Consider the following 11,941-nt stretch of genomic DNA (forward strand, 5'->3'; position numbering starts at 1 on the left):
AAACACTCTATTCCTGTTGGTTGGCGGAATGCGAATTGTACTTGTTTGTCCTGCCTCATTTAATTGGCCTTCATCATCAATAGGGGCATCGAGGGGGACCATATTACTTGCGTTATCACTCATTGCTCCGTTTACACTTTGATCACCTACAAAAGATTCAAAAATAAAAAAATAAAGTAAATTACACCACTACAGGCATTTCCAAGAATGACACCACACAAGAGAAATCTATATTTCACTTCCCGGCAATGGCGCCATTTTGATAACGCTCAAATAACTCCCATAATTGATGGGTGAGGCTGTCGTTGTCAAGTAACCCAATTTTAATTGGGGTCAAATCTCAAGAAGAAAATTATAGACTTCAAACACTATGGGTGCTCAAATTACTTCGAGATTACCCGGAATGCTAAGAAAAATGACATGTAAAATAAAATGGGGGGGATTTGCTTGGAAACTTTTTGTACGATCTTTAGTAAATGATCAATAGATAACACTTTTATTTTAAGCAACGATGTTGGGGGAAATCTTGGGATTATGTCTACCTAAAGGTAAAAGTATATGGGTTAATGATGGTTTAGCATGAAATTTAGTTGTTAACTAAAGGATAGGCTAGGTCAAAGGTCATTGTGATCAATCTTTCGATAAGAACATAATGATTTCACCTGTTGGCTCTTTCGAGCACCTAACAGGTGTGAAATTCATAATTACCCAAAGCCTCAATCAAGCATCCCTCTTTCTAGGAAATGCTCTTGACATGATTTGCACTCCCAATACACTTATTTCTAAGATTGCAAAAGAGAGAAAATCATAGCTTAATTGTCCACCATTGTCTTGTCCCCCTATAACCCCTTTTCAAGGATATTATGGGTTACCTCATATTCACCTCTATCCATTTTTTAAGGATGATAAAGGATTTCTAGAGTTTGGGGTTTTCACCCATCAAACCCATTTGGAGATTTAGGGCTTTCACCCATCAAATTCCATCTCATAAGCTCAAGCAATGGTGAAATCCTTACTCAACAACTAATAATCATGCAAACACAACAATACCAATACACAAATTACACTCCAGTTCAACATAATCCCAATACTAAATTATTTAGCTACTCATGAAGAAAGTAAAGAGAAATATACCATAAGGATTATCCAAAGCATTCATTCTTCACAAAAATCCTAAGAATTTAGCCTCTAAAGTTAATTACACACTTGCCCAATTAGGGTTTTAAGTCTAGAATTCAAAGATATCTTATGACGTAAGCAATACCCAAAGAAGAAAGGGTTTTTGCTTATACATGGTTTGAGATTCGTCTAAGTGCTTTTACAGATCTGCCCCAGGGCATATACACATGTGGCCGCGATCGCGCATGTCTGTCTACGACTGTGGTTGTGTGCTGTGATTGTATTGTGATGATCATCTTGACTAATCGTGACCGCAAATTGAGGACCGTGATAGCGATAATTGAGGCTGACGTAGTCCAGGTCTTCAACTGCACTCTTCTTTGTTTCTTTTTTACTATTTTTAGCTTCAATCCACATCTTTTAATCTCCTCAACTATATGCCTGTAAAGAGTGGATATTAATGCATTTACTCATGAATATGTCTCATTTATTCATTCAAAAAAAGGTAATGTACATGAATGTTAAGTGAGAATGAGTAGTAAAATCACCACTCATTAATATTTTCATTGTATAAGCTTGTGAAAGTGTTTACGTAGTCCTATTATTATTTTCTTTCATTCATACTGTCAAATTATCTCTTCAGCCTGTGCACTTTCCTTATTTCTAAAGATATGAAGGATGGTTTTGGTCAACATTGCTGAAGTTTGCACAACTTATTGTGATTGGTTAACTACATGTACCGCAATCAATCTTTAAACTATCTGGCAGGGTCCAAGTCTTTTCTGTACCTTTTGTCACTCTGAAAGTATTTGAAGAAAATATTTTGGTTTGCAAGTTTCTCGAGAAGAAACGGAATGGGAGAGCTTGTAACACCCCGCATTTCAGGCAAGAACTTGAATCATCCTTTCTACATAAATAGACCCAAAATCAATGATTTTTACTTAAAAATAAGTGTGAATAACAATGTTTTAGTGTGAAAACATCTTTGGGTATGAGTATACATCATAAAAAATCACCTAGCTCAAAGTTAATTTGAGCATTTTACTATCCATTGAATTTTGGTATACGATTTTTCTTTGGTCAACTTTCAGCGATCATTACTCCTAGAATATGAGGAGTTTTGTGGCCCATTATATATCAAATTAAATTATTTCGAGTCCTCTTTTCAATGCAACTGATCATTCGTCAATCCAAGTTTTGAATCAAAAGTTATGAGTATACGTGAGACACTGCCTGAGGTCCATATTGGGTCTGCGCCATGAACCCTGAGGTTCGCATTAGTCTATGCTGAAAACCCTAAAGTTTACGATGGGTCCGCATCGTGAACCCTCCATGCATCAAAAAGTGCTCTGTCTTGATTTATTTTAAGGTCGTTGAGGTCTTTTCACATCCTATAACTGTTCCCAGCCCTTTATGGATTAATATAAGGTCTTAAACACGTTATTTTACCTCACTAAATTCCTAATCATCATTTCTTAAGCCAGAAGGGAAAAACTACCTAGGGTTTAAGGATTTTAGTCTCCAAGTGGTCAAATTGTTCCACGTTCTCGTCGTTTTCAAGGTATGTGGGACTATCCTAAATATCATAGGCTTAATTTTATCATTTTAACAAGCTTTAAATATATATTATTATGCATATGTAATGGATTTTGAAATTTGTTTGAACAACATGTATCGTGAACCCATTTTGATGAAAGTATGCATTTAATATGGGGTTTTTCATAAATTTGAAATATATTCATGTGTTTATATATTATGAGTTTTTAGAATTTATGAAATTCCCTTTCTTATTATGAAATCTATTGTCTTAACATGTTGTGGGTTATTTATACGGATGGTTAAAAGCTTGAGTTTAAATGTTTTGTTACCATTTATGGTTGGACATAGCTTTACGATCCATTAAGAGGGTATTTTATTATTTTATAAATGCTCGTGTGTCCCCACTGAAGAAATTGGATGTAATTAATAAAAGAATTGGTCATCATGTATTAAAGTATTACCAGTGGGAATGTTTTGCATAAGTTCTCACATGCTTTTGGAATAAGAACTCTCATATGATATGTAAATCCTTTTGGTGACCAAATAACATGTTTTGAATTAAAAAACTATGACATGATATTATATGACTTATATGACTTGCAAGTCTTAGTATAACGATACCAAATCAAATAAATGTTATGACAGACTCAGAGTAGAATAGACTACAGACTTTACAAACCATGTTTTATGTAAGATGTATGTTTTAAAAAGGCTAAAAATGGGCTTTAAGAGAGTTAGATGGTTATCCAAAAAAGAAATGAGTTCAGATAACTCATTGTCTAAAACTATGTTTTGCCAATGCAGGTTTATTATATCCTGAAACATGGACTATATGCTAACTTTTTGCCCTTTAGCGTATCATAATTCAGAAACTCCAGCCCTTGTGGAAAACTTAGGTTGGGGACTTGGCCGCCGAGTCAAGGGCGGATCCCATATAGCCCATGGGGTATCTTTCAGAACCGTAGGGTGTACCATCTAGCTCAGAAGTAAGCAAAGAGTTGAGTCCATGATTTAAAAGAATGTTTCGAAGCCTTTGAATTATGCCCATGTATTTTTATATATATTATGCTAAATTATTTTCACAGTGCTCTCTATTATTTTATATGAAATATATGTTATTTTTGGTTAGTTTTGCATACTAATGCTTTCCAAGTATTGACCCCCCCCCCACCACCACCACCACCACCACCATAGTACAGGTTCTGAGGCACAGTCTTGTAGTCCATCACATCAATAGAACATCTGAGATAATGACAGAGTTGGTGAGCCATCCATTTTTCGAACGACACTTATTCATATGTTGACTTCTTTCAGTTTACGGTCCAACCAGAGGCCCAACCTAGACAATTAGTATTCGCTAGAGACTTCGTAGACCAAATTTGAGTATCGTATTGTCATAACTTTATTGACCTATTTTAATCGTAATATCTACTTGAATTTTATTATATCTTCTGCACTTTGATTTTATGTATGGATTATGCTTATGATAGTATGCTAAGGGATCTCTCGGGCCTTTGTGATTTGAAATGTCCATCGCGGCCAGGGCCTCGACTTGGATCGTGACAAGCTCTAGTTTTCGACGGAGGTGGTAGTCTAAGATGTGCAATTGTGAGTGGTAACCTAGTGGTACAAGATCAAAACAACAAATGGGCTGGGATTTTAGTAAATTTTTGTGTAAGGGATGTGGACGAAATCAATGATTGTGATATCAGAGTCAGAGCTCTGACTTCGCATCTGATGAAAGTCAATGAGGAACGTATTCGAGAGAACTACGTTCCAATAACCATCGCCAGGACTAGAATTTGTAATGGTGAGTGTCTTTAGGTGATAGCGATGGCATTCTTATTTCGAAATTTAAGTTATCTATTTGACAATATCTCACGTATAAGTACGTACAATAGGCTATTGTGGTTCATTTATTTTTCGAACCCCGCACATAAGAAGTAGTTTTAGAGCATCAGGTTGTACTTATAATGGTAATTGATAAGTAGGTCATAATTAATCATGAAAGATTTCTCTATGGTAACACTCTTATAAATATGTAGGGGTTGTTGTAACTGATGATTAAAACAAATCTAACTTAAGTTAAAAGAAAATCTCAACGGAGGAATGAAGAGATGGATGTTGTTATTGGCTCCCCGTAATCTCACATAACTATGCACCCTTAGAGCTAAATAGTTTTTATGCGAAAGTAAAGGGTAGGGCTCATCCTTCCATCCACAGTTCATATTTATTTCCTTGTATATTTCTCTTAGGAAGACACTATCTCTTCATTCTTAGGGATCTCTAATGGTGGTGAGCCTTTAGCCACATCTTACCACTCAAAGTTTCTAAAATTTGTTGATTATTTGTGGTACTAATGTTGTTGGTTGTAATTGCTATTTATATTTTTCTTTAAACAACTACTTATATTTTATGATATCGTTGACGAGAGTAAGCACTAAGTATAATCTGCCACATGCTAAGGCTCAGCTCCCGCTATTTGAGATACAATATTTATTTATGTCATTTAAAATAGACATAACATTTATTTTAACGTCACCTGTTATTTTTTAATAATGTTATTCTTCTTGTATATATAGGTTTATTGATTGATATGAGATACACGTGCAATGCATGTACCTTAAACTAGTTTTTTTAAAAGTTACCTTTTCGATTTTGATTGTCATGTTTTGCTTTTTATAAGTTAATTAGATTAATTTTCAATGTTAAATTAGATTAAATTAATTTAAAATTTTAAATTAAAATTTGGATATTCAAAAACAATATGAAAACTATTATAAGTTATAATTTTTCTCATATCAATATCATGTAAAAATACATCTTAAAAGATTATTCAAATTTAAATTATTTCACTCACAAAAGAAAAACTGTGATAAATGGGAAAAGAATGAAGTATTCCAAACCTACAACCAATCATAAAGAACAATTTTTGTCATTTTCTGAACCACTCGTAGTGGTCGTGCAACATTTGATGCCTAACTCAAATTTCAACCGACAGCTATTGAACCTGAGCTCCGATAGAATTTGCACTTTGCTTCTAAAAAATGGTACACTTTAGTTTGCACCCACTTTGTCTGTTCCGTTAATAATTTCACCAAAATTTAGATTGATGAACAAAAACAATTCTTTACTATTTTCTTAGTCTCAAATTACTTGGAATGTTTGCTAAAAAATTTAGCCTTAAAATAATTAGAAAATTTAAGAGATAATTAACCATTTTTTTTTCAATTATAGTCATATTAATTGAAGAAAATTTATCTAATCGAGATTAAATAAGGTCATATGAATCAATTTGCACCCTTTGTTAATTTCTCCTTAAGAACTGTACAAAAAGAAAACATGTCAAGTAATTTAAAACGAAGGAAATAGGAGTGAAAAGACTTGAGCTCCAACCCATTACATTTAACTTGTAGACCATACCTTTTGGTGTGTAAATTACAATAACACATTGTGATCAAAGGTCAGATGCACTTGTTAAGGTCAGCTCTACTTAATGGTCATTCTTCCCTCTGAAAATAAAACATTGCTTAAAGAAGGTCAGATGCACTTGTTAAGGTAAGGTCTACTTAACGGTCATTCTCCCCTCTTGAAAATAAAAAATTGCTTAAAGAATGTGACTCGCAGTCCCTTTCCAAACATTGTCTTTACTATGGATGATCCAGTTGGTGGGCGTACAGATGAACAAATTCCACGTTAAAGTTTGCAGAGCCTAGAGGACAATATGTATACAGATCTTATCCCTTATATCTTATGAAGGCAGAAAAACTGTTTCGGACGGTAGAAAGAGTGCCTAATATTAAGTTGCAACCAAAATTTAAAAAAAAAAAAAAGAATAGGAGAAAGGAACAAATGCAACCAGAGAATTGGATTGAAACCCAATTGCTGAGTCTTCGATATACCATTTTATAAATCCAGTTCACAAATACAACTGAAATGCTTTCATAGAAACTAAGCACCAAAAAGAACCACGCTAAAGTAAAGATGAAACAATTGAGCATCAATATTCAAAGTTGTTCATTGCCACGGATAAGAGAACGCTAAACAGAAACCACAACAGAAAGAAAATAAAAAGAAGCAGCTTCTACCAATAAAAACAACCAGGAAGAAGTTCAATGATAATCTGCGGACCAGTTCCCTCACTGTTGTTCGCTGTCAGGTTTGGTTTCCTTAATTTCATCAGCACCATCATCCTGCAAACAAACAGGTTTTTCAAACACGTGAATTTGTGTAATACAACTGATAAGATTATGAGGAAACAACATAAATCAAAAGCTAATTAGAACAGCTGGGTTATTTACCTGCATATCAGAGGTCCAGAGTGTGAGATTGTCACGAAGAAGTTGCATGATCAAAGTGCTATCCTTGTAAGATTCCTCTCCCAGTGTGTCCAACTCAGCAATTGCTTCATCAAATGCCTGGTCCAAAAGATAATAAAATTAGATTGAAGAGACTTTTCCACAGCCGAGATGAAAAAAAGAGATACAATGTTATCTATGCTAATGAAACAGCCTTGATTTAATTGAAAACCATAATCTGCAACTAAGAAATGACTGGAATACGAAGAAGTTCTTACTTGTTTAGCAAGATTGCAAGCACGGTCGGGAGAGTTCAAAATCTCGTAATAAAATACAGAGAAGTTGAGAGCCAATCCAAGTCGGATTGGATGTGTTGGGGCAAGTTCAGCATTAGCAATATCCTGCAGGCATTGAACCAAAATGAGGACATTTAAAGATCAACATTTAACATCACTTATTCTGAAACAAAATAAAGAAGACGACAATTATCCTTTTGTCACGTAACATCGAGTGTGAAAACAAACAAGATGAGCGAACTTACACTTAAAGGAAAATTTTCAAAAATCTTCCTCTACATCGTCTTTCAATACTGATGTCAATCAACGGTGCTTGCAATATACATGTTAAGATAATGGGATTTAGTTCCTATAATTTATTCTAGAATAAGTTTCATTTAATCACCATCACCATTTGATTTCGAAAACAATACTTCATTCACTTTCGAATGCGATAGTAAACTTCCTTGATCTTATATCAAGGAAAAAAACGAGTTGGCCATTGCATGTACTTTCAAAATGTCAAAAATGACCTATAATTATGAGGAATTGTATATGTTTTTCTCAAAAAAATGAAAAATTATTTAAACATACCTAATACTAATGTAAATAAATAAGTTGATTTCACCCATTGCCCCATGAAATTATAAAAGTCCCTTTAGATTATTATTGTTGGAAATATCATAACATCGCCAACCAAAAAAAAAAAAAAGGAAACATCATAACATCTATAAATTTTGTGCTCCGTTAAAGTTCGAGAGTTACGTTTTGTTTTACGAATAATTACCAATGAAACATTTTCAATTAGATTTCTATCTTTCGACTATATCACAGAAAAAAGGGCAGCCAAGTGCACTAAAACTCCTGTTATGCGCAGGATCCGGAAAAGGGTCAAACCACAAGGGTGAGCGCCTAGCGCGAAAGGTTGCTTTACTAAGTAAGATAAGGCAAGAAGCAAGGGCGCAGCAGCTGCACGAAAGCCCTTGCTTCTTAGCGCATCCCTTTTCTTGCTCGTTAGCGCTTGACTAATGACGATAGAAAGAGCCTTTCTTGCTTGTTTAGTAAAGTCTCGCTTTTTGATAGGAGTAGGTGCTTGTTTTATTCAACTATATCTCAAGGACAAGAAATTTTTTTTAAGAAAAATCCTACACATGATTGACTAGTTCAAGTAGATTCAATACTAGCAATAATAATATGAGTAACAAATGGAAAAAAAAAAAAAAAGAGGTATAAATTTTAATTTGTATACAAAAACTACTGCTTAAAATTTTAATTTTGGCAACATACTGGTTATAATTCACACTACTACTAATTAACTAACGGTCATCTCTGACCTCTTGATAAATCCATCAAAAGACTATTTCATTTGGCCTTTGTTTGAGTCACCTGGGGATATCATTTCTCTCTTCCAAAGGGTTGAGGAGATTAAATTAACTTACTCTTAATTCAAACCTAAATCAAAACTTAATTAACATTAGATCTCTTGGAAAAATTAGTATAATTGAATATCATTTGTGACCTTTGGAAAATTCTGTCAATGGGTATTTCATTTGGGCTTTGACTTTGAGGTCAAAAGGAATTCAATATCCAATTCCAAATGTTAAGGTAATTAAGTTAATTTACTCTTTACTCAATCTTAAATCAAAACATAATTAACATCAAATTTCTGAAAAATATGGCCTACAAACAATTGTTAGCATGTTTAGCTTATGTATCAAACGATCTTTTCTTAACCAACTCAAATACTGACACCAAATTAATATAGCTCTACAATGTGGCATCATGAAAATGAAAATTTTGATTTTGAAAAAAATTGATCAAATGTGTCCGGTCAATACAGGAAAATGTTTTCATCATCTTCTCCCTATATCAGGAGCGGATCTAGGAGATAGAGAATGTTCATCCAAACCCCATCGGCAAAAATTATACTTTATATATAAGGTATATGTATATATAGAGATTTTGGATCCCCTAAACATAGGCTTAGAGGTTGGCTCAGTCATTCAGGGTTCAAATTTCACTTGACGTTCCAAATCCAAATCTCAATCACTATATTTTAAAATTTTGAATTATTCGAACCCCTTAGAAAAAAATCCTAGATCCATCACTGCCTACAATTGCATCTAATTAACATTAAATATCTAGAATTCATTTCAAAAATTAAATAAATCTAATTCGGAAAATCATATTTTGCAGGTTTAAATTAATAAAATGTCTAATCGATCAGACCTAAATAAACATAGCTAAAATCCAAGCAAGCAGATCTATGAATATTCATCATTTCATCAAATAGATCCAAAAAAAAAAAAAGGCAGTTCGACGCACTAAAGCTCTATTATAGGCAGCCCTACCCTGTATTTCTTCCGGAGGCGTGAATCACGGATTAAACCCGTGACCTCCTGGTCCCGTAACAATAACTCCAATTATTCCAAGGCTCCCTTTCAAATAGATCAATCAAACAAGATCAAAGATCGATACCTGAGCAGCTTTGTAGGCGGAGAGAGTACTCTCAGCAGCTTCCTTACGTTCAGCACCAGTCTTAAACTCAGCCAAATAACGATGATAATCACCTTTCATCTTAAGGTAAAACACCTTAGAATCACCATTAGAAGCAGATGGAATGAGATTAGAATCCAGAAGCTTAAGAATACCATCACAGATATTCGATAATTCAGATTCAATCTTAGATCTATACTCCTTAATACATTTAACATGTTCTTCATTCCCCCTCGACTCCTCCTTCTGTTCTATAGAGGAGATTATACGCCATGAGGCTCTACGAGCTCCGATGACGTTTTTGTAGGCAACGGAAAGAAGATTCCGTTCCTCTACAGTTAATTCCTCTGATGTCCCTAAGGATGTAGAGACTTTTTCCATGAATTGTACCATTTCTTCATACCGCTCGGCTTGCTCGGCAAGCTTAGCCATGTACACGTTCTCTTCACGGGCCATAATGGATTGTAGAAATTTGCAATGAATCTCTGTGGGATCTCTTTCTCTTTTTGATTGTAACTGTATTGGGAAAAAAATATTTGAGATCTGAGAAAGTTTTGCGTGTTTCTGAGAGGATTTAAAACTTGTGAGAATGAGGGAGGGGCACTTGGTGGTGGATTTTTTTTTTTTTCGGAAAGGATTAAAAATACCCTTCTACTTTTATAAATTGATTATATTTATTCTTAGTTAAATTTTAGGATTAAATATATCTTCGCCGTTATTAAAATATATAAATATATCCCTCTATTTAATGAAAATCCACACGGGCTAATATGTAGCTGAGATTGATTCCACATGGCATGTCACATAGCACCATATTTTTTCCACTCATACAAGACCTCATTTTCTTTCTCTTCTACACAGAAAATACACACATAAAACACCCCATCACTATAGAGACCTCAATTTTTTGCATATTGACAGCAAACACACACCACATACTCGACATATACATCCATATACACCATAGACACACTCACTGATTTAGACTACACACACAGAGGAATGGATTAAAAGGGATAGAGATTCACACAATACACAAGCACAGGGAACTCGCTAAGAAACAATACATACAACACCACAATTCCCACAGAGCTCACGCACAGCAAAACCAATCGGAGGAGGCCATTTTCTGTGGTTATCTGTTCACAGCTACACACCGCAGCAACACACCCATGGAGATACGCACACACACTAGTGAGAGGGAAAGAGGTCGAGAGATAGAGGAAAACTGACAAGAAAAAATACAGGGGAGAGATCGGAGATCGAAAAATTGAGAAGAAAATGAGGGAAATAGTGAAAAAATTCGATCAGCTCGTCGGAAATACCCTCTCACTGGCAACCAAGCTCCTCGCTGGAAAATGACCTAAACCCGTCGAAAACGAGTGAAACATGGTCTGTTTGCATGAAATCGAGTTCGAGCGTGGTCTGTTTTTCGATATTATTGTTTTGGGTCTGTGTATATAGTCTAAATCAGTAAGTGTGTGTGTATGGTGTTTATGGATATGTATGTCGAGTATGTGGTGTGTATTTGCTGTCAATATGCAAAAAATGGAGGTCTCTGTAGTGACGGGGTGTGTTGTGTGTGTATTTTCTGTGTAGAAGAGAAGGAAAATGGGGTTTTGTGTGAGTGGTAAAAATGTGGCGCTGATGTGGCATGCCACGTGGTGTCCATCTTAGCTAAATGTTCGCCCGTGTGAATTTCCATTAAATAAAGGGGTATATTTGCATACTTTAGTAACGACAGGGGTATATTTAACCTTAAATTTTAACTAAGGACAAATATAACTAATTTATAAAAATAGAGGGGCATATTTGACCCTTTTTCCTTTTTTTTATTGGTGTTGAATGTTGGGGGATGAGAGAGATTTTAGGATTTTCTTTTTTAATTTTTGGGAGGATGAACATGGGCCGTTGGATTAGGGGACTTTTTCTAAAAAGAAAAATAGTAATACCTCGTTTTGATTTATTTGGTCATATTTTCCTTTTTAATTTATTTTAAAAATATTAATTTAAATTTTTCATCTAATATATTCTTTCTATTACATATATATCTATATCTATATCTATAATATATTAAAAGTGTGAAACCCTTAGAAAAGTGATTTGAATTTTTTGTCCTTCATTAAAAATTTTCGCTATAGACAAAAGTGTCTTTTTACTATTTTTATATTTATAATATTTAAAATTTAAAATTAAAGAGTCCTAAAATATATG

General features: G+C 34.3%; 1 protein-coding gene and 1 pseudogene across 1 annotated transcript; one reads left to right on the plus strand and one right to left on the minus strand.

Annotated features, from left to right (window-relative positions):
* The first annotated feature begins 1,797 nt into the window (after positions 1-1,797).
* Positions 1,798-4,529, plus strand: LOC107850185 (annotated as a pseudogene).
* A 1,995-nt stretch (positions 4,530-6,524) lies between these two features.
* Positions 6,525-11,477, minus strand: LOC107850842 (14-3-3 protein 2). Its single transcript, XM_016695627.2, has 4 exons — positions 9,710-11,477; positions 7,235-7,357; positions 6,960-7,076; positions 6,525-6,851 (listed from the first exon to the last, which is right to left on the minus strand). The coding sequence occupies exons 1-4, from the start codon at positions 10,181-10,183 to the stop codon at positions 6,798-6,800; spliced, it is 768 nt and encodes a 255-aa protein (XP_016551113.1). The 5' UTR covers positions 10,184-11,477; the 3' UTR covers positions 6,525-6,797.
* Positions 11,478-11,941: the final 464 nt, after the last annotated feature.

The sequence above is a fragment of the Capsicum annuum genome, chromosome 12 (assembly GCF_002878395.1).
Source record: "Capsicum annuum cultivar UCD-10X-F1 chromosome 12, UCD10Xv1.1, whole genome shotgun sequence".
In the NCBI taxonomy this organism is placed as follows: domain Eukaryota; kingdom Viridiplantae; phylum Streptophyta; class Magnoliopsida; order Solanales; family Solanaceae; genus Capsicum; species Capsicum annuum.

What these genes read in the sequence shown, in the direction of transcription:
- LOC107850842 (XM_016695627.2), bottom strand. Translation starts at nt 10,183, where the DNA reads ATGGCCCGTGAAGAGAACGTGTACATGGCTAAGCTTGCCGAGCAAGCC. An exon ending in CCGCCTACAAAGCTGCTCAG is followed by an intron (nt 7,358 to 9,709) that starts GTATCGATCTTT and finishes CAATGCCTGCAG; the next exon opens with GATATTGCTAATGCTGAACT. An exon ending in TCTGGACCTCTGATATGCAG is followed by an intron (nt 6,852 to 6,959) that starts GTAAATAACCCA and finishes GTTTGTTTGCAG; the next exon opens with GATGATGGTGCTGATGAAAT.